Genomic DNA, 27,500 nt, shown 5'->3' on the forward strand with positions numbered 1-27,500 from the left:
TGTCTGTACACCTCACCTCTCAGTAGAGCTGTCTGTCTGTACACCTCACCTCTCAGTAGAGCTGTCTGTCTGTACACCCCACCTCTCAGTAGAGCTGTCTGTCTGTACACCTCACCTCTCAGTAGAGCTGTCTGTCTCTACACCTCACCTCTCAGTAGAGCTGTCTGTCTGTACACCTCACCTCTCAGTAGAGCTGTCTGTCTGTACACCCCACCTCTCAGTAGAGCTGTCTGTCTGTATGTAGTGTCACCCCACCTCTCAGTAGAGCTGTCTGTCTGTACACCCCACCTCTCAGTAGAGCTGTCTGTCTGTACACCCCACCTCTCAGTAGAGCTGTCTGTCTGTACACCCCACCTCTCAGTAGAGCTGTCTGTCTGTACACCTCACCTCTCAGTAGAGCTGTCTGTCTGTACACCCCACCTCTCAGTAGAGCTGTCTGTCTGTACACCCCACCTCTCAGTAGAGCTGTCTGTCTGTACACCCCACCTCTCAGTAGAGCTGTCTGTCTGTACACCCCACCTCTCAGTAGAGCTGTCTGTCTGTACACCTCACCTCTCAGTAGAGCTGTCTGTCTGTACACCCCACCTCTCAGTAGAGCTGTCTGTCTGTACACCCCACCTCTCAGTAGAGCTGTCTGTCTGTACACCCCACCTCTCAGTAGAGCTGTCTGTCTGTACACCCCACCTCTCAGTAGAGCTGTCTGTCTGTACACCCACCTCTCAGTAGAGCTGTCTGTCTGTACACCTCTCACCTCTCAGTAGAGCTGTCTGTCTGTACACCCCACCTCTCAGTAGAGCTGTCTGTCTGTCTGTCTGTACACCCCACCTCTCAGTAGAGCTGTCTGTCTGTACACCCCACCTCTCAGTAGAGCTGTCTGTCTGTACACCCCACCTCTCAGTAGAGCTGTCTGTCTGTACACCCCACCTCTCAGTAGAGCTGTCTGTCTGTACACCCCACCTCTCAGTAGAGCTGTCTGTCTGTACACCCCACCTCTCAGTAGAGCTGTCTGTCTGTACACCCCACCTCTCAGTAGAGCTGTCTGTCTGTACACCCCACCTCTCAGTAGAGCTGTCTGTCTGTACTCCCCACCTCTCAGTAGAGCTGTCTGTCTGTACACCCACCTCTCAGTAGAGCTGTCTGTCTGTACACCTCACCTCTCAGTAGAGCTGTCTGTCACCTCACCTGTACACCTGTCTGTACCTCTCAGTAGAGCTGTCTGTCTGTACACCTCACCTCTCAGTAGAGCTGTCTGTCTGTACACCCCACCTCTCAGTAGAGCTGTCTGTCTGTACTCCCCACCTCTCAGTAGAGCTGTCTGTCTGTACACCTCACCTCTCAGTAGAGCTGTCTGTCTGTACACCTCACCTCTCAGTAGAGCTGTCTGTCTGTACACCTCACCTCTCAGTAGAGCTGTCTGTCTGTACACCTCACCTCTCAGTAGAGCTGTCTGTCTGTACACCTCACCTCTCAGTAGAGCACCTCACCTCTCTGTCTGTCTGTACACCTCACCTCTCAGTAGAGCTGTCTGTCTGTACACCCACCTCTCAGTAGAGCTGTCTGTCTCAGTACCTCTCAGTAGAGCTGTCTGTCTGTACACTCCACCTCTCAGTAGAGCTGTCTGTCTGTACACGCCACCTCTCAGTAGAGCTGTCTGTCTGTACACCCCACCTCTCAGTAGAGCTGTCTGTCTGTGTCACCCCACCTCTCAGTAGAGCTGTCTGTCTGTACACTCCACCTCTCAGTAGAGCTGTCTGTCTGTACACCCCACCTCTCAGTAGAGCTGTCTGTCTGTACACCCAACCTCTCAGTAGAGCTGTCTGTCTGTACACGCCACCTCTCAATAGAGCTGTCTGTCTGTACACCTCACCTCTCAGTAGAGCTGTCTGTCTGTACACCCCACCTCTCAGTAGAGCTGTCTGTCTGTACACCTCACCTCTCAGTAGAGCTGTCTGTCTGTACACCCCACCTCTCAGTAGAGCTGTCTGTCTGTATACCTCACCTCTCAGTAGAGCTGTCTGTCTGTACACCCCACCTCTCAGTAGAGCTGTCTGTCTGTACACCCCACCTCTCAGTAGAGCTGTCTGTATGTGTCACCCCACCTCTCAGTAGAGCTGTCTGTCTGTACACCCCACCTCTCAGTAGAGCTGTCTGTCTGTACACCCCACCTCTCAGTAGAGCTGTCTGTATGTGTCACCCCACCTCTCAGTAGAGCTGTCTGTCTGTACACCTCACCTCTCAGTAGAGCTGTCTGTCTGTACACCCCACCTCTCAGTAGAGCTGTCTGTCTGTACACCTCACCTCTCAGTAGAGCTGTCTGTCTGTACACCTCACCTCTCAGTAGAGCTGTCTGTCTGTACACCTCACCTCTCAGTAGAGCTGTCTGTCTGTACTCCCCACCACTCAGTAGAGCTGTCTGTCTGTACACCCCACCTCTCAGTAGAGCTGTCTGTCTGTACACCCAACCTCTCAGTAGAGCTGTCTGTCTGTACACCTCACCTCTCAGTAGAGCTGTCTGTCTGTACACCCCACCTCTCAGTAGAGCTGTCTGTCTGTACACCTCACCTCTCAGTAGAGCTGTCTGTCTGTACACCTCACCTCTCAGTAGAGCTGTCTGTCTGTACACCCCACCTCTCAGTAGAGCTGTCTGTCTGTACACCCCACCTCTCAGTAGAGCTGTCTGTCTGTACACCTCACCTCTCAGTAGAGCTGTCTGTCTGTACACCTCACCTCTCAGTAGAGCTGTCTGTCTGTACACCCCACCTCTCAGTAGAGCTGTCTGTCTGTACACCTCACCTCTCAGTAGAGCTGTCTGTCTGTACACCCCACCTCTCAGTAGAGCTGTCTGTCTGTACACCCCACCTCTCAGTAGAGCTGTCTGTCTGTACACCCAACCTCTCAGTAGAGCTGTCTGTCTGTACACCTCACCTCTCAGTAGAGCTGTCTGTCTGTACACGCCACCTCTCAGTAGAGCTGTCTGTCTGTACACCTCACCTCTCAGTAGAGCTGTCTGTCTGTACACCCCACCTCTCAGTAGAGCTGTCTGTCTGTACACCTCACCTCTCAGTAGAGCTGTCTGTCTGTACACCTCACCTCTCAGTAGAGCTGTCTGTCTGTACACCCCACCTCTCAGTAGAGCTGTCTGTCTGTTCACCCAACCTCTCAGTAGAGCTGTCTGTCTGTACACCCCACCTCTCAGTAGAGCTGTCTGTCTGTACACCCAACCTCTCAGTAGAGCTGTCTGTCTGTACACCCCACCTCTCAGTAGAGCTGTCTGTCTGTACACCCAACCTCTCAGTAGAGCTGTCTGTCTGTACACCTCACCTCTCAGTAGAGCTGTCTGTCTGTACACCCCACCTCTCAGTAGAGCTGTCTGTCTGTACACCCCACCTCTCAGTAGAGCTGTCTGTCTGTACACCTCACCTCTCAGTAGAGCTGTCTGTCTGTACACCCCACCTCTCAGTAGAGCTGTCTGTCTGTACACCTCACCTCTCAGTAGAGTTGTCTGTCTGTACACCTCACCTCTCAGTGGCGCTGTCTGTCTGTACACCCCACCTCTCAGTAGAGCTGTCTGTCTGTACACCCCACCTCTCAGTAGAGCTGTCTGTCTGTACACCCCACCTCTCAGTAGAGCTGTCTGTCTGTACACCCCACCTCTCAGTAGAGCTGTCTGTCTGTACACCTCACCTCTCAGTAGAGCTGTCTGTCTGTACACCCCACCTCTCAGTAGAGCTGTCTGTCTGTACACCCAACCTCTCAGTAGAGCTGTCTGTCTGTACACCTCACCTCTCAGCAGAGCTGTCTGTCTGTACACCCAACCTCTCAGTAGAGCTGTCTGTCTGTACACGCCACCTCTCAGTAGAGCTGTCTGTCTGTACACCTCACCTCTCAGTAGAGCTGTCTGTCTGTACACCCCACCTCTCAGTAGAGCTGTCTGTCTGTACACCCAACCTCTCAGTAGAGCTGTCTGTCTGTACACCTCACCTCTCAGTAGAGCTGTCTGTCTGTACACCTCACCTCTCAGTAGAGCTGTCTGTCTGTACACCTCACCTCTCAGTAGAGCTGTCTGTCTGTACACCCCACCTCTCAGTAGATCTGTCTGTCTGTACACCTCACCTCTCAGTAGAGCTGTCTGGCTGTACACCTCACCTCTCAGTAGAGCTGTCTGTCTGTACACCTCACCTCTCAGCAGAGCTGTCTGTCTGTACACCCCACCTCTCAGTAGAGCTGTCTGTCTGTACACCTCACCTCTCAGTAGAGCTGTCTGTCTGTACACCTCACCTCTCAGTAGAGCTGTCTGTCTGTACACCCCACCTCTCAGTAGAGCTGTCTGTCTGTACACTCCACCTCTCAGTAGAGCTGTCTGTCTGTACACCCCACCTCTCAGTAGAGCTGTCTGTCTGTACACCTCACCTCTCAGTAGAGCTGTCTGTCTGTACACCTCACCTCTCAGTAGAGCTGTCTGTCTGTACACCTCACCTCTCAGTAGAGCTGTCTGTCTCTACACCTCACCTCTCAGTAGAGCTGTCTGTCTGTACACCTCACCTGTCAGTAGAGCTGTCTGTCTGTACACCTCACCTCTCAGTAGAGCTGTCTGTATGTCTCACCCCACCTCTCAGTAGAGCTGTCTGTCTGTACACCTCACCTCTCAGTAGAGCTGTCTGTCTGTACACCCCACCTCTCAGTAGAGCTGTCTGTCTGTACACTCCACCTCTCAGTAGAGCTGTCTGTCTGTACACCCCACCTCTCAGTAGAGCTGTCTGTCTGTACACCCCACCTCTCAGTAGAGCTGTCTGTCTGTACACCCCACCTCTCAGTAGAGCTGTCTGTCTGTACACCTCACCTCTCAGTAGAGCTGTCTGGCTGTACACCTCACCTCTCAGTAGAGCTGTCTGTCTGTACACCTCACCTCTCAGTAGAGCTGTCTATCTGTACACCTCACCTCTCAGTAGAGCTGTCTGTCTGTACACCCCACCTCTCAGTAGAGCTGTCTGTCTGTACACTCCACCTCTCAGTAGAGCTGTCTGTCTGTACACCCCACCTCTCAGTAGAGCTGTCTGTCTGTACACCTCACCTCTCAGTAGAGCTGTCTGTCTGTACACCTCACCTCTCAGTAGAGCTGTCTGTCTCTACACCTCACCTCTCAGTAGAGCTGTCTGTCTGTACACCTCACCTCTCAGTAGAGCTGTCTGTCTGTACACCTCACCTCTCAGTAGAGCTGTCTGTCTGTACACCTCACCTCTCAGTAGAGCTGTCTGTCTGTGTCACCCCACCTCTCAGTAGAGCTGTCTGTCTGTACACCTCACCTCTCAGTAGAGCTGTCTGTCTGTACACCCCACCTCTCAGTAGAGCTGTATGTCTGTACACCTCACCTCTCAGTAGAGCTGTCTGTCTGTACACCCCACCTCTCAGTAGAGTTGTCTGTCTGTACACCTCACCTCTCAGTAGATCTGTCTGTCTGTACACCCCACCTCTCAGTAGAGCTGTCTGTCTGTACACCCCACCTCTCAGTAGAGTTGTCTGTCTGTACACCCCACCTCTCAGTAGAGCTGTCTGTCTGTACACTCCACCTCTCAGTAGAGCTGTCTGTCTGTACACCCCACCTCTCAGTAGAGCTGTCTGTCTGTACACCTCACCTCTCAGTAGAGCTGTCTGTCTGTACACCTCACCTCTCAGTAGAGCTGTCTGTCTGTACACCTCACCTCTCAGTAGAGCTGTCTGTCTCTACACCTCACCTCTCAGTAGAGCTGTCTGTCTGTACACCTCACCTCTCAGTAGAGCTGTCTGTCTGTACACCTCACCTCTCAGTAGAGCTGTCTGTCTGTACACCTCACCTCTCAGTAGAGCTGTCTGTCTGTACACCTCACCTCTCAGTAGAGCTGTCTGTCTGTACACCTCACCTCTCAGTGGCGCTGTCTGTCTGTACACCTCACCTCTCAGTAGAGCTGTCTGTCTGTACACCTCACCTCTCAGTAGAGCTGTCTGTCCGTACACCTCACCTCTCAGTAGAGCTGTCTGTCTGTACACCTCACCTCTCAGCAGAGCTGTCTGGCTCTATGAAGCGGATGAGAGGGGGAGCAGAGAGGGTCTCTGTAGCGAATATTCCCCCCTGTAGTTGGACCCCAAAGCCATTGAGGGGGTCTCCTCTCAGGATGATCTCACTGCTCTCTGTGTGGACGATCTGGCCACCAGGACCTACACTACTGGACGCCAGGGACACGGCTGTGGGGGAGGGGGAGAGAGAGAGAGAGACAGAGAGAGAGGGAGAGAGAGAGAGATAGACAGAGAGAGAAACAGAGAGACAGACAGATAGAGAGAGAGAGAGACAGACACAGAGAGAAACAAAGAGATAGACAGACAGAGAGAGACAGAGAGAGAGAGAGAGAGAGAGAGAAAGAGAGAGAGAGAGAGAGAGAGAGAGAGAGAGAGAGAGAAACAGAGAGAGAGAGAGAGAGAAACAGAGAAAGAGATAGACAGACAGGCAGACAGGCAGGCAGACAGACAGACAGACAGACAGACAGACAGACAGACAGACAGACAGACAGACAGACAGACAGACAGACAGACAGACAGACAGACAGACAGACAGACAGACAGACAGAGAGAGAGACAGAGACATCAGACAGGACTGTATATTAACTATACCAACCCTGCTCTTGGGAATGGGTATGCAGGGTTTTGTTCCAACATTGTTGTAACAGATGTAGTTACCACAATCAATGTCCTGGTGAGAATCAGGTGACCTAGATTAGAGTTGGTGCATGTAGGATGGTAACTCTCCAGGTACTACTAAGAGGGGCTACTAAGAAGCTAATATGAGGGGCTACTAGGAGGGGCTAATATGGGGGGCTACTAAGAAGGGCTAATATGAGGGGCTACTAGGAGGGGCTAATATGGGGGGCTACTAAGAAGGGCTAATATGAGGGGCTACTAGGAGGGGCTACTAAGAGGGGCTTACTAAGAAGGGCTAATATGAGGGGTGTTGAGGATGTATCAGAATAGTTGGGTAACATAGATAAGATGTTTTATTTTCATTATATGCTTGTGAGTTACTTCTCATTTAGAATGTATCTTGTTGTACTATAGTGGTGGCCATTTGCAGTTATCCTTTCTCTGTTCTGGGTTCAGTTACTTGGGCCTCAGAGAGGGGAGAGTTCAAGCTTGTCTTCATATGTAAACATATCTTTTAAACCATGTGAATGGATGATTGAGGGGGAACCAATGATCTCTTGGCTCCACAATGTCTTGGGGCCAGTCACTGTGTCTGTGTGATCTTGTCCAGGAGGGGTGTATTTGATATATGCTAGTGGATGAGGTTTTGTTTTTGGTCCGGAGTGGTACCAAGAGCGAGATAAGAACATAGTTTAGGAGACGAAGCTGAACGATAATTTATAGCCAATGCTGTCTGGCTATGGGACACTCCTCTCTCAAGTAAAGTCTTCCTTTGTAATGTTCCTAAGATCTGTGTTTCGTCATGTGAGTTGAGATGGGTGTGTCTTGGCTATAAAGGATACGAAGGACTGTTTTGTATGGCACTCTCAGAGAATTCATTTATAGACACTGAATTGATTTGAGAGTCACAGGGTTGTGATGGAGCTCATAATAATTAAAGATGGACTTTATGATAACTCTGACTTGTGTGGTGGTTTGGTCTCATGATTTGGTAAATACAGGAAATTTCCACTACAGGGGCTACTAAGAGGGGCTACTATGAGGGGCTACTATGAGGGGCTACTAAGAGGGACTACTATGAGGGGCTACTATGAGGGGCTACTATGAGGGACTACTATGAGGGACTACTATGAGGGGCTACTATGAGGGGCTACTATGAGGGGCTACTATGAGGGGCTACTAAGAGGGACTACTATGAGGGGCTACTATGAGGGGCTACTATGAGGGACTACTATGAGGGGCTACTATGAGGGGCTACTATGAGGGGCTACTATGAGGGACTACTATGAGGGGCTACTATGAGGGGCTACTATGAGGACTACTATGAGGGGCTACTATGAGGGGCTACTATGAGGGACTACTATGAGGGGCTACTATGAGGGGCTACTATGAGGGACTACTATGAGGGGCTACTATGAGGGGCTACTATGAGGGACTACTATGAGGGGCTACTATGAGGGGCTACTATGAGGGGCTACTATGAGGGCTAGTATGAGGGGCTAATATGAGGGGCTACTAAGAGGGGCTACTAAGAGGGGCTAGTATGAGGGGCTACTATGAGGGGCTACTATGAGGGGCTAGTATGAGGGGCTACTATGAGGGGCTAGTATGAGTGGCTACTAAGAGGGGCTAGTATGAGGGGCTACTATGAGGGGCTACTATGAGGGGCTACTATGAGGGCTAGTATGAGGGGCTACTAAGAGGGGCTAGTATGAGGGGCTACTATGAGGGGCTACTATGAGGGGCTAGTATGAGGGGCTAGTATGAGGGGCTAATATGAGGGGCTAGTATGAGGGGCTAGTATGAGGGGCTAATATGAGGGGCTACTAAGAGGGGCTACTAAGAGGGGCTACTAAGAGGGGCTAGTATGAGGGGCTAGTATGAGGGACTAATATGAGGGGCTACTAAGAGGGGCTACTAAGAGGGGCTAGTATGAGGGGCTACTATGAGGGGCTACTAAGAGGGGCTAGTATGAGGGGCTACTATGAGGGGCTACTATGAGGGGCTACTAAGAGGGGCTACTATGAGGGGCTACTAGGAGAGGTTACTAGGAGAGGCTACTAAGAGGGGCTAGTATGAGGGGCTACTATGAGGGGCTACTAAGAGGGGCTAGTATGAGGGGCTACTATGAGGGGCTACTAGGAGAGGTTACTAGGAGAGGCTACTAAGAGTGGCTACTAAGAAGGCAAATATGAGGGGCTACTAAGAAGGGATAATATGAGGGGCTACTAAGAGGGGATAATATGAGGGGCTACTAAGAGGGGATAATATGAGGGGCTACTAAGAAGGGATAATATGAGGGGCTACTAAGAGGGGATAATATGAGGGGCTACTAAGAGGGGCTACTAAGAGGGGATAATATGAGGGGCTACTAAGAGGGGATAATATGAGGGGCTACTAAGAGGGGCTACTAAGAGGGGCTACTAAGAGGGGATAATATGAGGGGCTACTAAGAGGGGCTACTAAGAGGGGCTACTAAGAAGGGCTAATATGAGGGGCTACTAAGAGGGCTACTGTAAGGGGCTAGTATGAGGGGCTAATATGAGGGGCTACTAAGAGGGGCTACTGTAAGGGGCTAGTATGAGGGGCTAATATGAGGGGCTACTAAGAGGGGCTAGTATGAGGGGCTACTATGAGGGGCTAGTATGAGGGGCTACTAAGAGGGGCTAGTATGAGGGGCTACTATGAGGGGCTACTATGAGGGGCTACTATGAGGGGCTACTATGAGGGGCTAGTATGAGGGCTACTAAGAGGGGCTAGTATGAGGGGCTACTATGAGGGGCTACTATGAGGGGCTAGTATGAGGGGCTAGTATGAGGGGCTAATATGAGGGGCTAGTATGAGGGGCTAGTATGAGGGGCTAATATGAGGGGCTACTAAGAGGGGCTACTAAGAGGGGCTACTAAGAGGGGCTAGTATGAGGGGCTAGTATGAGGGACTAATATGAGGGACTACTAAGAGGGGCTAGTATGAGGGGCTAGTATGAGGGGCTACTATGAGGGGCTACTAAGAGGGGCTAGTCTGAGGGGCTACTATGAGGGGCTACTAAGAGGGGCTACTATGAGGGGCTACTAGGAGAGGTTACTAGGAGAGGCTACTAAGAGGGGCTAGTATGAGGGGCTACTATGAGGGGCTACTAAGAGGGGCTAGTATGAGTGGCTACTATGAGGGGCTACTATGAGGGGCTACTATGAGGGGCTACTAGGAGAGGTTACTAGGAGAGGCTACTAAGAGTGGCTACTAAGAAGGCAAATATGAGGGGCTACTAAGAAGGGATAATATGAGGGGCTACTAAGAGGGGATAATATGAGGGGCTACTAAGAGGGGATAATATGAGGGGCTACTAAGAAGGGATAATATGAGGGGCTACTAAGAGGGGATAATATGAGGGGCTACTAAGAGGGGCTACTAAGAGGGGCTACTAAGAGGGGATAATATGAGGGGCTACTAAGAGGGGATAATATGAGGGGCTACTAAGAGGGGCTACTAAGAGGGGCTACTAAGAGGGGATAATATGAGGGGCTACTAAGAAGGGCTAATATGAGGGGCTACTAAGAGGGGCTACTGTAAGGGGCTAGTATGAGGGGCTAATATGAGGGGCTACTAAGAGGGGCTACTGTAAGGGGCTAGTATGAGGGGCTAATATGAGGGGCTACTAAGAGGGGCTACTGTAAGGGGCTAGTATGAGGGGCTAATATGAGGGGCTACTAAGAGGGGCTAGTATGAGGGGCTAATATGAGGGGCTACTAAGAGGGGCTACTATGAGGGGCTACTTTGAGGGGCTACTAATAGGGGGAATTATAAGGGGCTACTAAGAGGGACTACTAAGAGGGGCTAATATGAGGAGCTAATATGAGGGGCTAATATGAGGGGCTAATATGAGGGGCTACTAAGAGGGCTACTGTAAGGGGCTAGTATGAGGGGCTAATATGAGGGGCTACTAAGAGGGGCTACTGTAAGGGGCTAGTATGAGGGGCTAATATGAGGGGCTACTGTAAGGGGCTAGTATGAGGGGCTAATATGAGGGGCTACTAAGAGGGGCTAGTATGAGGGGCTACTATGAGGGGCTAGTATGAGGGGCTACTAAGAGGGGCTAGTATGAGGGGCTACTATGAGGGGCTACTACTGAGGGGCTACTATGAGGGGCTAGTATGAGGGGCTAGTATGAGGGCTAATATGAGGGGCTAGTATGAGGGGCTAGTATGAGGGCTACTAAGAGGGGCTACTAAGAGGGGCTACTAAGAGGGGCTAGTATGAGGGGCTAGTATGAGGGACTAATATGAGGGACTACTAAGAGGGGCTAGTATGAGGGGCTAGTATGAGGGGCTACTATGAGGGGCTACTAAGAGGGGCTAGTATGAGGGGCTACTATGAGGGGCTACTAAGAGGGGCTACTATGAGGGGCTACTAGGAGAGGTTACTAGGAGAGGCTACTAAGAGGGGCTAGTATGAGGGGCTACTATGAGGGGCTACTAAGAGGGGCTAGTATGAGTGGCTACTATGAGGGGCTACTATGAGGGGCTACTATGAGGGGCTACTAGGAGAGGTTACTAGGAGAGGCTACTAAGAGTGGCTACTAAGAAGGCAAATATGAGGGGCTACTAAGAAGGGATAATATGAGGGGCTACTAAGAGGGGATAATATGAGGGGCTACTAAGAGGGGATAATATGAGGGGCTACTAAGAAGGGATAATATGAGGGGCTACTAAGAGGGATAATATGAGGGGCTACTAAGAGGGGCTACTAAGAGGGGCTACTAAGAGGGGATAATATGAGGGGCTACTAAGAGGGGATAATATGAGGGGCTACTAAGAGGGGCTACTAAGAGGGGCTACTAAGAGGGGATAATATGAGGGGCTACTAAGAGGGGCTACTAAGAGGGGCTACTAAGAAGGGCTAATATGAGGGCTACTAAGAGGGCTACTGTAAGGGGCTAGTATGAGGGGCTAATATGAGGGGCTACTAAGAGGGGCTACTGTAAGGGGCCAGTATGAGGGGCTAATATGAGGGGCTACTAAGAGGGGCTACTGTAAGGGGCTAGTATGAGGGGCTAATATGAGGGGCTACTAAGAGGGGCTAGTATGAGGGGCTAATATGAGGGGCTACTAAGAGGGGCTACTATGAGGGGCTACTTTGAGGGGCTACTAATAGGGGGAATTATAAGGGGCTACTAAGAGGGACTACTAAGAGGGGCTAATATGAGGAGCTAATATGAGGGGCTAATATGAGGGGCTAATATGAGGGGCTACTAAGAGGGGCTACTATGAGAGGCTACTATGAGGGGCTACTAAGAGGGGCTATACATACATGAGCTCTTATGCTCTTTTTTCCTCTGTCGTCTCTTCATCATGGAGTTGCGTGGGCTCATGGGGACGGCTGTACGTGGCAGCGTACTGGATATCTGGCTGGTCGACCCAGGACCTGATGTTGTGGTGGTGGAACCAGGGGAGAAGTTGGTAGACACTAGGGCTGTGGAGAGAGATAGAGAGAAGTCACTAGTGCTGGAGAGAGAGAAAGGAGAGAGAGAAGTGTCACTATGGCTAGAGAAAGAGAGAGAGAGGGAGAGAGAGACTCTTCTGGGAAGGCTGTGGGTGGACTTGCTTCCATTCAGCCACAAGAGCATTAGTGAGGTCAGGCACTGATGTTGGGCGATTAGGCCTGGCTCGCAGTCGGCGTTCCAATTCATCCCAAAAGTTGTTCGATGGGGTTGAGGTCAGGTCACCATGCAGGCCAGTCAAGTTATTCCACAACAATCTCGACAAACCATTTCTGTGTATACCTCGTTTTGTGCACTAGGGAAAGGGCCTTCCCCAAACTGTTGCCACAAAGTTTGAAGCACAGAATCGTCTAGAATGTCATTGTCTGCTGTAGCATTAAGATTTCCCTTCACTGGAACTAAGAGGCCTAGTCCAAACCATGAGAAACAGCCCCATGCCATTATTCCTCCTTCACCAAACTTTACAGTTGGTATTATGCATTGGGGCAGGTAGCGTTCTCCTGGCATCCGCCAAACCCAGATTCGTCCGTCAGACTGCCAGATGGTGAAGTGTGATTCATCACTTTAGAGAACATGTTTCCACTGCTCCAGAGTCCAATGGCGGTGAGCTTTACACCACTCCAGCCAACGCTTGGCATTGCGCATGGTGATCTTAGGCTTGTGTGCGGCTGCTCGGCCATGGAAACCCATTTCATGAAGCTCCCGATGAACAGTTCTTGTGCTGACGTTGCTTCCAGAGGCAGTTTGGAACACTGTAATGAGTGTTGCCAAGGACAGAAGATTTTTCCAGTACTCAACGGTCCCGTTCTATGATCTTGTGTGGCCTACCACTTTGCGGCTGAGCCGTTGTTGCTCCTAGACATTTCCACTTCACAATAACAGCAATTACAGTTGACCGGGGCAGCTTTAGCAGGGCAGACATTTGACAAACTGACTTGTAGGAAAAGTGGCATCCTATGACGGTGCCACGTTGAAAGTCACTGAGCTCTTCAGTACGGGCAATTCTACTGCCACTGTTTGTCTATGGAGATTGCATGGCATTGTGTTTGATTTAATACACCTTTCAGCAACGGGTGTGGCCTAAGTAGCCGAATCCCCTAATTTGAAAGGGGTCCGCATACTCTTGGCCATGTAGTGTATAATAATTGTTTCTATAAAACATTCACCTGATGTTACAAGAATGTTTCCAGAACATATTTTGTCTGTGTCGTTTAAAGGTTCCCAGAATGTTTAATTAGGTTGTGGGAACAGTTTGGAGGGAACAGTTTGGTGGGAACATTGTTTGGTGGGAACAGTTTGGTGGGAACATTGTTTGGTGGGAACAGTTTGGTGGGAACATTGTTTGGTGGGAACATCACTAAAGATATGTTCCCAAAACACACAAAAACACAGTCCAGTTGTGTTAAGGCTAAAAAGGAAGCACAGAATTCCTGATTTCCCATACTGCCATGGCTATATACTGAAGAATAAGATACATGAGTGCTTCTCTGCTGGTTCAGAGGAGGAAAGACTTGACTTGGGAACCAGACATTGCAGGTGCAAACCCCACTTGTGCAAATTGTCAACATACAAATTGTTTAAAAAAAATTTGGTTGTGTTTGTATGATTAAATGTTGTTCAAAATTTTTTATGAATGAAATTTGAAATGCCATATGTCTCTATATATGAGAATTACCGTTAAAACTGGATAGAAACGTGGAATATTATGTTCAACCTAAAACAAATAGGCTGTGAACATCATACAAACATACTCATTTGGAAACTGGGGGAACATTGTGCAACAATATGTAAATTATCACAAGAATATTCTTGCAACAACTCCCATAACTTAATTAAATGTTCTGGGAACCTTTAAAGAACGTAGACCAGCTGTTCTGTCAACATTCTTACAACGTTACAGGAATGTCCTGTACAAACCTAACTTAAACATTGTATGAATGTCATCCCAACTGAGCATATTTTGTGTTTTGGGAATGTGTCTCTTGCAGTGTTCCCACAACCTAGTGAAATGTTCTGGGAACCTTTATTAACCCCAGAACTGCCAAAGGCCACTGACTTAACCCGCCGAGACAATTTGCTGTGGAACGTTGGTACCCAGCCAGGCGCCAAGACAATGTTCTGTAGGACGTTGGTACCCAGCCAGGCTCCAAGACAATGTGCTGTAGGACGTTGGTACCCAGCCAGGCTCCAAGACAATGTGCTGTAGGATGTTGGTACCCAGCCAGGCTCCAAGACAATGTTCTGTTGGACGTTGGTACCCAGCCAGGCTCCAAGACAATGTGCTCTAGAACGTTGGTACCCAGCCAGGCTCCAAGACAATGTGCTGTGGGACGTTGGTACCCAGCCAGGTTCCAAGACAATGTTCTGTAGGACGTTGGTACCCAGCCAGGCTCCAAGACAATGTGCTCTAGAACGTTGGTACCCAGCCAGGCTCCAAGACAATGTGCTGTGGGACGTTGGTACCCAGCCAGGTTCCAAGACAATGTTCTGTAGGACGTTGGTATCCAGCCAGGCTCCAAGACAATGTTCTGTTGGACGTTGGTACCCAGCCAGGCTCCAAGACAATGTTCTGTTGGACGTTGGTACCCAGCCAGGCTCCAAGACAATGTGCTCTAGAACGTTGGTACCCAGCCAGGCTCCAAGACAATGTGCTGTGGGACGTTGGTACCCAGCCAGGTTCCAAGACAATGTTCTGTAGGACGTTGGTATCCAGCCAGGCTCCAAGACAATGTTCTGTTGGACGTTGGTACCCAGCCAGGCTCCAAGACAATGTTCTGTTGGACGTTGGTACCCAGCCAGGCTCCAAGACAATGTGCTGTAGGACGTTGGTACCCAGCCAGGCTCCAAGACAATGTGCTGTAGGACCATGGTACCCAGCCAGGCTCCAAGACAATGTGCTGTAGGACGTTGGTACCCAGCCAGGCTCCAAGACAATGTGCTGTAGGATGTTGGTACCCAGCCAGGCTCCAAGACAATGTTCTGTAGGATGTTGGTACCCAGCCAGGCTCCAAGACAATGTGCTCTAGAACGTTGGTACCCAGCCAGGCTCTAAGACAATGTTCTGTAGGATGTTGGTACCCAGCCAGGCTCCAAGACAATGTGCTGTGGGACGTTGGTACCCAGCCAGGCTCCAAGACAATGTGCTGTGGGACGTTGGTACCCAGCCAGGCTCCAAGACAATGTGCTCTAGAACGTTGGTACCCAGCCAGGCTCTAAGACAATGATCTGTAGGACCCTGGTACCCAGCCAGGCTCCAAGACAATGTGCTGTAGGATGTTGGTACCCAGCCAGGCTCCAAGACAATGTGCTGTTGGACGTTGGTACCCAGCCAGGCTCCAAGACAATTTTCTGTTGGACGTTGGAACCCAGCCAGGCTCCAATACAATGTGCTGTGGGACGTTGGAACCCAGCCAGGCTCCAATACAATGTGCTGTGGGACGTTGGAACCCAGCCAGGCTCCAATACAATGTTCTGTGGGACGTTGGTACCCAGCCAGGCTCCAAGACAATGTGCTTTAGGACGTTGGTACCCAGCCAGGCTCCAAGACAATGTGCTGTAGGACGTTGGTACCCAGCCAGGCTCCAAGACAATGTTCTGTAGGATGTTGTACCCAGCCAGGTGCTAAGACAATGTGCTGTAGGATGTTGGTACCCAGCCAGGCTCCAAGACAATGTGCTGTAGGATGTTGGTACCCAGCCAGGCTCCAAGACAATGTGCTGTAGGATGTTGGTACCCAGCCAGGCTCCAAGACAATGTTCTGTAGGACGTTGGTACCCAGCCAGGCTCCAAGACAATGTGCTGTGGGACGTTGGTACCCAGCCAGGCTCCAATACAATGTGTTGTGGGACGTTGGAACCCAGCCAGGCTCCAAGACAATGTGCTGTGGGACGTTGGTACCCAGCCAGGCTCCAAGACAATGTTCTGTAGGGCGTTGGTACCCAGCCAAGACAATGTTCTCGTTGGTACAAGACAATGTGCTGTGGGACGTTGGTACCCAGCCAGGCTCCAAGACAATGTGCTGTGGGACGTTGGTACCCAGCCAGGCTCCAAGACAATGTGCTGTAGGACGTTGGTACCCAGCCAGGTGCTAAGACAATGTGCTGTAGGATGTTGGTACCCAGCCAGGTGCTAAGACAATGTGCTGTAGGATGTTGGTACCCAGCCAGGCTCCAAGACAATGTGCTGTGGGACGTTGGTACCCAGCCAGGCTCCAAGACAATGTTCTGTAGGACCCTGGTACCCAGCCAGGCGCCAAGACAATGTTCTGTAGGACGTTGGTACCCAGCCAGGCTCCAAGACCATGTTCTGTAGGACGTTGGTACCCAGCCAGGCTCCAAGACAATGTTCTGTAGGACGTTGGTACCCAGCCAGGCTCTAAGACAATGTGTTGTAGGACGTTGGTACCCAGCCAGGCTCCAAGACAATGTGTTGTAGGACGTTGGTACCCAGCCAGGCTCCAAGACAATGTGCTGTAGGACGTTGGTACCCAGCCAGGCTCCAAGACAATGTGCTGTAGGACGTTGGTTCCCAGCCAGGCTCCAAGACAATGTGTTGTAGGACGTTGGTACCCAGCCAGGCTCCAAGACAATGTGTTGTAGGACGTTGGTACCCAGCCAGGCTCCAAGACAATGTGTTGTAGGACGTTGGTACCCAGCCAGGCTCCAAGACAATGTGCTGTAGGACGTTGGAACCCAGCCAGGCTCCAAGACAATGTTCTGTTGGACGTTGGTACCCAGCCAGGCTCAAATGGATCTCTGTCTTCTCATTGAATGAATGGATGCTAATTGTGCACCTTACTTCACAACTTAAATTAAATTAGGCCTAACTGAATGATAAGGAGGGTGAAGAGATTGATTTAATTTAAAGAGACAATAGTGTAATAATGAATTTGTGTTATGCCTATTCATCAGCAGTAAGTAATTGTGTATATATATATATATATACAGTGGGGAGAACAAGTATTTGATACACTGCCGATTTTGCAGGTTTTCCTACTTACAAAGCATGTAGAGGTCTGTCATTTTTATCATAGATACACTTCAACCGTGAGAGACGGAATCTAAAACAAAAATCCAGAAAATCACATTGTATGATTTTTAAGTAATTAATTTGCATTTTATTGCATGACATAAGTATTTGATACGTCAGAAAAGCAGAACTTAATATTTGGTACAGAAACCTTTGATTGCAATTACAGAGATTATACGTTTCCTGTAGTTCTTGACCAGGTTTGCACACACTGCATTTTGGCCCACTCCTCCATTCAGACCTTCTCCAGATTCTTCAGGTTTCGGGGCTGTCGCTCCAAAACATGCTGTGTGTTGCAGTCGGCCTTTTAGAATAATACAAAACAAGTCCTTGACTCCAAGTTGATGAGCGGAAAACAAATGACGCCAGTAACCCTCACAGCCGGCCCATCCAAACTACACCTAAACTACACCTAAACTCAGTCAACCTGCACAGCCGGCCCATCCAAACTACATCTAAACTCAGTCAACCTGCACAGCCGGCCCATCCAAACTACACCTAAACTCAGTCAACCTGCACAGCCGGCCCATCCAAACTACACCTAAACTCAGTCAACCTGCACAGCCGGCCCATCCAAACTACACCTAAACTACACCTAAACTCAGTCAACCTGCACAGCCGGCCCATCCAAACTACACCTAAACTACACCTAAACTCAGTCAACCTGCACAGCCGGCCCATCCAAACTACATCCAAACTACACCTAAACTACACCTAAACTCAGTCAACCTGCACAGCCGGCCCACCTAAACTACACCGAAACTCAGTCAACCTGCACAGCCGGCCCATCCAAACTACATCTAAACTCAGTCAACCTGCACAGCCGGCCCATCCAAACTACATCTAAATTCAGTCAACCTGCACAGCCGGCCCATCCAAACTACACCTAAACTCAGTCAACCTGCACAGCCGGCCCATCCAAACTACATCTAAACTCAGTCGACCTGCACAGCCGGCACATCTAATCTACACCGAAACTCAGTCAACCTGCACGGCCGGCCCATCCAAACTACACCTAAACTCAGTCAACCTGCACAGCCGGCCCATCCAAACTACACCTAAACTCAGTCAACCTGCACAGCCGCCCATCCAAACTACACCTAAACTCAGTCAACCTGCACAGTCGGCCCATCCAAACTACACCTAAACTCAGTCAACCTGCACAGTCGGCCCATCCAAACTACACCTAAACTACACCGAAACTAATTTCATACATAATAAGAGTTTGTCCATAGACAATATTAAATTGACAATAATCTGATGAGTGACAATATTAAACCAATCAGTTGTCAAATTTTACATGAAGAGATGGGTGCATCTTGTAATTGACAGATGCTGGGGAAACATTATCATTATCAAATCTTCCTTCAGAATCACATGCAGGTAGAGTTGTTGCAAAGTGCATATTCTGAAGTTTCTATGACTCTTACATTTGTCATATAACTCAAAATTGAAGAGGTGCAAGTTCCATTTCCACATTTCACTTTTTCCAAGAATATCCGCGCTGTCCATGAATTCAGCACATGACCACTAGGAGGCAGTATTACTCTGAATTCAGCACATGACCACTAGGAGGCAGTATTATTCTGAATTCAGCACATGACCACTAGGAGGCAGTATTATTCTGAATTCAGCACATGACCACTCGGAGGCAGTATTATTCTGAATGCAGCACATGACCACTAGGAGGCAGTATTACTCTGAATTCAGCACATGACCACTAGGAGGCAGTATTATTCTGAATTCAGCACATGACCACTCGGAGGCAGTATTATTCTGAATGCAGCACATGACCACTAGAGGCAGTATTACTCTGAATTCAGCACATGACCACTAGGAGGCAGTATTATTCTGAATTCAGCACATGACCACTCGGAGGCAGTATTATTCTGAATGCAGCACATGACCACTAGGAGGCAGTATTACTCTGAATTCAGCACATGACCACTAGGAGGCAGTATTATTCTGAATTCAGCACATGACCACTCGGAGGCAGTATTATTCTGAATGCAGCACATGACCACTAGGAGGCAGTATTACTCTGAATTCAGCACATGACCACTAGGAGGCAGTATTACTCTGAATTCAGCACATGACCACTCGGCGGCCGTATTACTCTGGCTACTAAGCAAAAACGAGTAATGTAATTGTTGTCAATGGATGAATGGGCGATGGAAACCAGATAGAAGGTGATAATGGGAGATGGAAACCAGATAGAAGGTGATCATGGGAGATGGAAACCAGATAGAAGGTGGTAATGGGAGATGGAAACCAGATAGAAGGTGATAATGGGAGATGGAAACCAGATAGAAGGTGATAATGGGAGATGGAAACCAGATAGAAGGTGATAATGGGAGATGGAAACCAGATAGAAGGTGATAATGGGAGATGGAAACCAGATAGAAGGTGATAATGGGAGATGGAAACCAGATAGAAGGTGATAATGGGAGATGGAAACCAGATAGAAGGTGATAATGGGAGATGGAAACCAGATAGAAGGTGAAAATGGGAGATGGAAACCAGATAGAAGGTGATAATGGGAGATGGAAACCAGATAGAAGGTGATAATGGGAGATGGAAACCAGATAGAAGGTGATAATGGGAGATGGAAACCAGATAGAAGGTGATAATGGGAGATGGAAACCAGATAGAAGGTGATAATGGGAGATGGAAACCAGATAGAAGGTGAAAATGGGAGATGGAAACCAGATAGAAGGTGAAAATGGTGCATGTGACGTCAATGAACTGAATGATTAATCCCCAAAAAAATGTAAAGTATTTAATCAGGCAAGTCAGTTAAGATCAAATTCTTATTTTACAATGGCGGCCTACCCAGGCCAAACCCGGACGACACCAGGCAAAGTGTGCAACGCCCTGTGGGACTCCTGATCATGGCCAGTTGTGAAACAGCCCAGGATGGAAGCAGGGTCTGTAGTGACGCCTGTAGCACTGAGATGCAGAGCCTTAGACCGCTGTGCCACTCGGGAGCCACGATGAGGTTGAAGAGGATGATTGAATTTAGAACAATAGTGTAATGACGCTGATGAATTGTGGGTATTGTGGGCGGTCTAATTATTTTATTATGATAGGCTGGAAATGGTATATCATTTCCCCTCAGAGAGTCAAATCAGACACTGAGTACAACATACACTGTGTGTAGTTCAATGGCCCGACCAAACTAACGGAAGCACTGACAGCATTGCAAATGCCGCCGAATTTAAATGAGTTGCGGTCGCTGTTACTGATGAAGAGTCTTCGTCTGATTCTGATGTTGACTTGAAGCCTCTGATGCCTGAGCCTCGCCTCAGAATAAACCCAGAACAGAACCAACTGAGACGATGATCCCAACTACCACCACGAGTTTATGTGACATGCAAATGTTGCAGCACATCAGAGATTGTTCCCGTTTGCTCATTAGCACAGAAAAAGGAAACAGAACGTGAGACTATGTCTATGGATGAAAGCATTGATGTCCGCGGAGGGGGGGTGGGGTGGTGGAGGGGGGTACAGCGGGAAGAGCATGGATGTTGAGTTATTTTGGTCTGATAGTGATGGTATGGACTTTTCCCCCCGTGGACCACGCCACGCACTCGCTTCAACAGAGATTGTGCGACACGATGCAGTACACGAAACAAGGCCCATGGAACCTGTGTGTAGTGCCATCGATGTGTTAGTGGGGCTTGTTCACACAAAGCCCTGAAGCTGTATGCTGACTGGGAACCCAAAGCGTGGAGAGAAGACGACATTAATTCATGACTAAAGGTATATGGGCACAATACAGTGTTGGGTACAATCAAGAAATTACTGTTTGTATATCTTGTCATGAATATATTTCCACTGATATTTATTTATGCAATTCTTCCTTCATAATTGTTTATTCACTGGTGCTTGTGTTTAGGAACACATCAAATCATTTCACCTGGCTGGTTATATTATATTATTTTTAGTTTCAATTTTTTTTCAAAAGACGCTGTAACTGAACTTTATGAATTAGTATAATTATATTACTAATCAAATCTATAAATAAAGTGGATCGAATGGATTGTAATGTTATTATTGTAACAGAAACTAAAACAGACTACAGGCCTACTTTGTTTCCTAAGACTTTGTAGAATTATACAAAATATATCTTTGACTTTATCTTAAACAAATAAATAAAAATAAAAATATTTTCTACAAATATTTCTTCACGCAATGAATCCTTTACAATTTTCTTTTAGTGGGTCCTGATAGGCTGAGAGGCGGGGTTCTAGTTTTCAATGTTCTTTTAGTGGGTCCTGATAGGCTGAGAGGCGGGGTTCTAGTTTTCAATGTTCTTTTAGTGGGTCCTGATAGGCTGAGAGGCGGGGTTCTAGTTTTCAACGTTCTTTTAGTGGGTCCTGATAGGCTGAGAGGCGGGGTTGTAGTTTTCAATGTTCTTTTAGTGGGTCCTGATAGGCTGAGAGGCGGGGTTGTAGTTTTCAACGTTCTCTAGCGGGTCCTGATAGGCTGAGAGGCGGGGTTCTAGTTTTCAACATTCTCTAGCGGGTCCTGATAGGCTGAGAGGCGGGGTTCTAGTTTCCAATGTTCTCTAGCGGATCCTGAAAGGCTGAAAGGCCAGGCGGGGTTCTAGTTTTCAACGTTCTGTAGCGGGTCCTGATAGGCTGAAAGGCCAGCCGGGTTCTAGTTTTCAACATTCTCTAGCGGGTCCTGATAGGCTGAAAGGCAGGCGGGGTTCTAGTTTTCAACGTTCTCTAGCGGGTCCTGATAGGCTGAAAGGCCAGGCGGGGTTCTAGTTTTCAACGTTCTGTAGCGGGTCCTGATAGGCTGAAAGGCCAGGCGGGGTTCTAGTTTTCAACGTTCTCTAGCGGGTCCTGATAGGCTGAAAGGCCAGGCGGGGTTCTAGTTTTCAACGTTCTCTAGCGGGTCCTGATAGGCTGAAAGGCCAGGCGGGGTTCTAGTTTTCAACGTTCTCTAGCGGGTCCTGATAGGCTGAAAGGCGGGGTTCTAGTTTTCAACGTTCTCTAGCGTGTCCTGATAGGCTGAAAGGCGGGGTTCTAGTTTTCAACGTTCTCTAGCGGGTCCTGATAGGCTGAAAGGCCAGCCGGGTTCTAGTTTTCAACATTCTCTAGCGGGTCCTGATAGGCTGAAAGGCCAGGCGGGGTTCTAGTTTTCAACGTTCTCTAGCGGGTCCTGATAGGCTGAAAGGCCAGGCGGCGTTCTAGTTTTCAACGTTCTGTAGCGGGTCCTGATAGGCTGAAAGGCCAGGCGGGGTTCTAGTTTTCAACGTTCTCTAGCGGGTCCTGATAGGCTGAAAGGCCAGGCGGGGTTCTAGTTTTCAACGTTCTCTAGCGGGTCCTGATAGGCTGAAAGGCCAGGCGGGGTTCTAGTTTTCAACGTTCTCTAGCGGGTCCTGATAGGCTGAAAGGCCAGGCGGGGTTCTAGTTTTCAACGTTCTCTAGCGGGTCCTGATAGGCTGAAAGGCCAGGGCGGGGTTCTAGTTTTCAACGTTCTCTAGCGGGTCCTGATAGGCTGAAAGGCCAGGCGGGGTTCTAGTTTTCAACGTTCTCTAGCGGGTCCTGATAGGCTGAAAGGCCAGGCGGGGTTCTAGTTTTCAACGTTCTCTAGCGGGTCCTGATAGGCTGAAAGGCCAGGCGGGGTTCTAGTTTTCAACGTTCTCTAGCGGGTCCTGATAGGCTGAAAGGCCAGGCGGGGTTCTAGTTTTCAACGTTCTCTAGCGGGTCCTGATAGGCTGAAAGGCCAGGCGGGGTTCTAGTTTTCAACGTTCTCTAGCTAGCGGGTCCTGATAGGCTGAAAGGCCAGGCGGGGTTCTAGTTTTCAACGTTCTCTAGCGGGTCCTGATAGGCTGAAAGGCCAGGCGGGGTTCTAGTTTTCAACGTTCTCTAGCGGGTCCTGATAGGCTGAAAGGCGGGGTTCTAGTTTTCAACGTTCTCTAGCGTGTCCTGATAGGCTGAAAGGCGGGGTTCTAGTTTTCAACGTTCTCTAGCGGGTCCTGATAGGCTGAAAGGCCAGGCGGGGTTCTAGTTTTCAACGTTCTGTAGCGGGTCCTGATAGGCTGAAAGGCCAGGCGGGGTTCTAGTTTTCAACGTTCTCTAGCGGGTCCTGATAGGCTGAAAGGCCAGGCGGGGTTCTAGTTTTCAACGTTCTCTAGCGGGTCCTGATAGGCTGAAAGGCCAGGCGGGGTTCTAGTTTTAAAGAACTCAGTAAAGCTGTTCTATCAACACTCTTCTAACATCAAATAAATGTTTTGTTCAGCCGGATAAAAACATTATCTGAATGTCAGCACAACTGGACAGTTTTTTAGTGTTTTGGGAACCGATCTGTTGTCACATCCCCACAATGTTCCCACAACCAAAAGAAACATTCTGGGAACCGATCTGTAATCACATCCCCACAATGTTCCCACAACCTAAAGAAACATTCTGGGAACAGATCTGTTGTCACATCCCCACAATGTTCCCACAACCTAAATAAACATTCTGGGAACATTAAAAAAACAAAAAACAGATGAAATGTGTTCTGAGAACATTCTTGTACGTTTTTTAGCACCCTAAAATAAACATTGTAGAATCATCCACACAACTGGACAGTTTTGTTTTGTGTTATGAGAAGAATTTCTGGGAACTTTTCACAGAACAGTAGAGCAGAGTGAAGTAGAGCAGAGTACAGTAGAGCAGAATAGAGTTCAGTAGAGTAGAGTAGAGCAGAATACAGTAGAGCAGAGCAGAGTGAATTTCTGGGAACTTTTCACAGAACCAGTTTGTTGTTTTCTGGGGAGACAGAAAACAGAAACAGAGGCGATACTTACATTTGCAGTATTCCTGTGTGCTGGAGGGGTTGTTAGAGGTGGTCCAGGTCTTACAGTGAGAGGAGGGGTGCTGGGGGGGACAATAGTTCACACAGGGGTCCCACGAGTGGGGGTGGTCACTCTTCTGAACCTTCACTGAAACACAAAACAGAGAGAAGTGTAAACGACTGGATTCGAACGCATGGTCACAACACTGTGTGTTAACCTGTTGAGCTAAAACCTCTAGATCAAACAAGGGGTACCATGAGTAGGACTTTTACTGAAACACAGAATTATAGAGTGACAACTATTTTTCTTCCGTACTGTCACCCGGTTCGATCGAGCGCCAACCCGATTGGACAGGACGGGACTGGAGCGGAGTGTTTTCAGCAAAGTGGGTGACATAGTTTACAGCTAATTTAAATATTGTGGGATATAGCCACACTGGTTCAGATTCTGGGCCTGCAGCCATTGTGTAGCAGACATGGGTCAGACATCCCTGCTCTGCACTACTGTACTCTGCTCTGCTAGACTCTGTTAGACTCTACTGCAATGCTCTACTCTACTGTGCTGTACTGTACTCTGCTCTACTGTACTCTGCTAGACTCTGTTCTACTGTACTCTACTCTGCTCTACTGTACTCTGCTCTACTGAACTATGCTCTGCTCTGCTCTACTGTACTCTACTCTACTGTACTCTGCTCTGCTCTACTCTGCTCTACTCTACTGTACTCTGCTCTGCTCTACTGTACTCTACTGCACTCTACTCTGCTCTACTGAACTATGCTCTGCTCTGCTCTACTCTACTGTACTCTACTCTACTGTACTCTGCTCTGCTCTACTGTACTCTGCTGTGCTGAACTGTACTCTGCTCTACTCTGCTCTACTGTACTCTGCTGTGCTGTACTCTGCTCTACTCTGTTCTACTGAACTCTGCTCTACTGTACTCTGCTGTGCTCTACTGTACTCTGCTCTACTCTGTTCTACTGAACTCTGTTCTACTGAACTCTGCTCTACTGTACTCTGCTCTACTCTACTCTACTGAACTTGACTCTACTGTACTCTGCTCTGCTCTACTGAACTCTGCTCTGCTCTACTGTACTCTGCTCTGCTGTACTCTACTCTACTGTATTCTGCTCTGCTCTACTCTACTGTACTCTACTCTACTGTACTCTACTCTACAGTACTCTGCTCTACTGTACTCTACTCTGTTCTGCTGCACTCTGCTCTGCTCTACTGTACTCTACTCTACTGTACTCTACTCTACTGTACTGTACTCTGCTCTGCTCTACTGTACTCTACTCTACTGTACTCTGCTCTGCTCTACTGTACTCTACTGCACTCTACTGCACTCTACTCTGCTCTACTGAACTATGCTCTGCTCTGCTCTACTCTACTGTACTCTACTCTACTGTACTCTGCTCTGCTCTACTGTACTCTACTCTACTGTGCTGTACTCTGCTTTACTCTGCTCTACTGAACTCTGCTCTACGGTACTCTGCTCTACTGTACTCTGCTCTACTGTACTCTACTCTGCTCTACTGTACTCTGCTCTACTCTACTCAACTTGACTCTACTGTACTCTACTGTACTCTGCTCTGCTCTACTGAACTCTGCTCTGCTCTACTGTACTCTGCTCTGCTGTACTCTACTCTACTGTACTCTGTTCTGCTGCACTCCGCACTGCTCTACTGTACTCTTCTCTACTGTACTCTACTCTACTGTACTCTACTCTATTGTACTCTACTCTACTGTACTCTGCTCTGCTCTGCTCTACTGAACTATGCTCTGCTCTGCTCTACTCTACTGTACTCTACTCTACTGTACTCTGTTCTGCTCTACTGTACTCTACTCTACTGCACTCTACTCTGCTCTACTGAACTATGCTCTGCTCTGCTCTACTCTACTGTACTCTACTCTACTGTACTCTGCTCTACTGTACTCTACTCTACTGTACTCTACTCTACTGTACTCTACTGCACTCTGCTCTGTTCTACTGAACTCTGCTCTGCTCTACTCTACTGTACTCTACTGTACTCTGCTCTACTGTACTCTGCTCTACTCTACTATTCTCTGCTCTAATGTACTCTGTTCTGCTCTACTGAACTGTACTGTATTCTGCTCTACTGTACTCTACTCTAGTCTACTGTACTCTGCTCTGCTCTACTGTACTCTGCTCTACTGTACTCTACTCTACTGTACTCTGCTCTACTCTACTGCACTCTGCTCTACTCTACTCTACTCTGCTCTACTGTACTCTGCTCTGCTCTCCTGTACTCTGTTCTGCTCTACTCTACTGAACTCTATTCTGCTCTACTGTACTCTGCTCTACTGTACTCTGCTCTGCTCTACTGTATTCTGCTCTACTACACTGTACTCTGCTCTACTGCACTCTGCTCTGCTCTACTGTATTGTGCTCTGCTCTACTCTACTGAACTCTATTCTGCTCTACTGTACTCTGCTCTACTTCACTCTGCTCTGCTCTACTGTATTCTGCTCTGCGCTACTCTACTGTACTCTGCTCTGCTCTACTGTACTCTGCTCTACTGTACTCTGTTCTGCTGCACTCCGCTCTGCTCTACTGTACTCTGCTCTACTGCACTCTACTTTGCTCTGCTCTAATCTGCTCTACTCAACTGCACTCTACTCTGCTGCACTCTGCTCTACTCAACTGCACTCTACTCTGCTGCACTCTGCTCTACTGCACTCTGCTCTGTTGTACTCTGCTCTGCTGTATTCTGCTCTACTGTACTCTGTTCTGCTGCACTCCGCTCTGCTCTACTGTACTCTGCTCTACTGTACTCTACTTTTCTCTGCTCTAATCAGCTCTACTCTTCTGTACTGAACCCTATTCTGCTCTACTGTACTCTACTCTGCTCTACTGTACTCTGCTCTACTACACTCTACTCTGCTCTACTGTACTCTGCTCTACCACACTCTACTCTGCTCTACTGACTCTGCTCTACTACACTCTACTCTGCTCTACTGTACTCTGCTCTACTGTACTCTGCTCTACTGTATTCTGCTCTGCTCTACTCTACTGAACTCTATTCTGCTCTACTGTACTCTGCTCTACTGAACTCTACTCTACTCTGCTGAACTCTGCTCTACTCTACTGAACTCTGCTCTGCTCTACTGTACTCTACTCTACTGCACTCTACTCCACTGAACTCTGCTCTACTGTACTATACTCTACTGTACTCTGCTCTACTGCACTGTACTATACTGTACTCTACTGTACTCTGCTCTACTCTACTGAACTCTACTCTACTCTGCTCTACTGTACTGAATTCGACTCTGCTCTGCTGAACTCTGCTCTACTCTGCTGAACTCTACTCTACTCTGCTGAACTCTACTCTACTCTACTGAACTCGACTCTACTCTGCTGAACTCTACTCTACTCTACTGAACTCGACTCTGCTCTGCTGGACTATACTCTGCTCTACTCTGCTCTGCTCTACTCTGCTGAACTCTACTCTACTCTGCTCTACTCTGCTCTACTCTACTGAACTCTACTCTA

General features: G+C 48.7%; 1 protein-coding gene across 1 annotated transcript in view; it reads right to left on the reverse strand.

The window, feature by feature from the left end:
* LOC115118030 (glutamate receptor-interacting protein 2-like) overlaps nt 1–27,500 on the reverse strand; it is a 190,522-nt gene that overhangs the window by 86,662 nt on the left and 76,360 nt on the right. The window contains exons 9-11 of the mRNA XM_065000742.1: nt 24,003–24,137; nt 11,977–12,138; nt 6,030–6,219 (exon numbers count right to left, since the gene is read on the reverse strand). Coding sequence (XP_064856814.1) covers nt 6,030–6,219; nt 11,977–12,138; nt 24,003–24,137 — 487 coding nt within the window. The remainder of the gene's footprint in view (nt 1–6,029; nt 6,220–11,976; nt 12,139–24,002; nt 24,138–27,500) is intronic.

Source organism: Oncorhynchus nerka, linkage group LG15, assembly GCF_034236695.1.
Source record: "Oncorhynchus nerka isolate Pitt River linkage group LG15, Oner_Uvic_2.0, whole genome shotgun sequence".
Lineage (NCBI taxonomy): Eukaryota > Metazoa > Chordata > Actinopteri > Salmoniformes > Salmonidae > Oncorhynchus > Oncorhynchus nerka.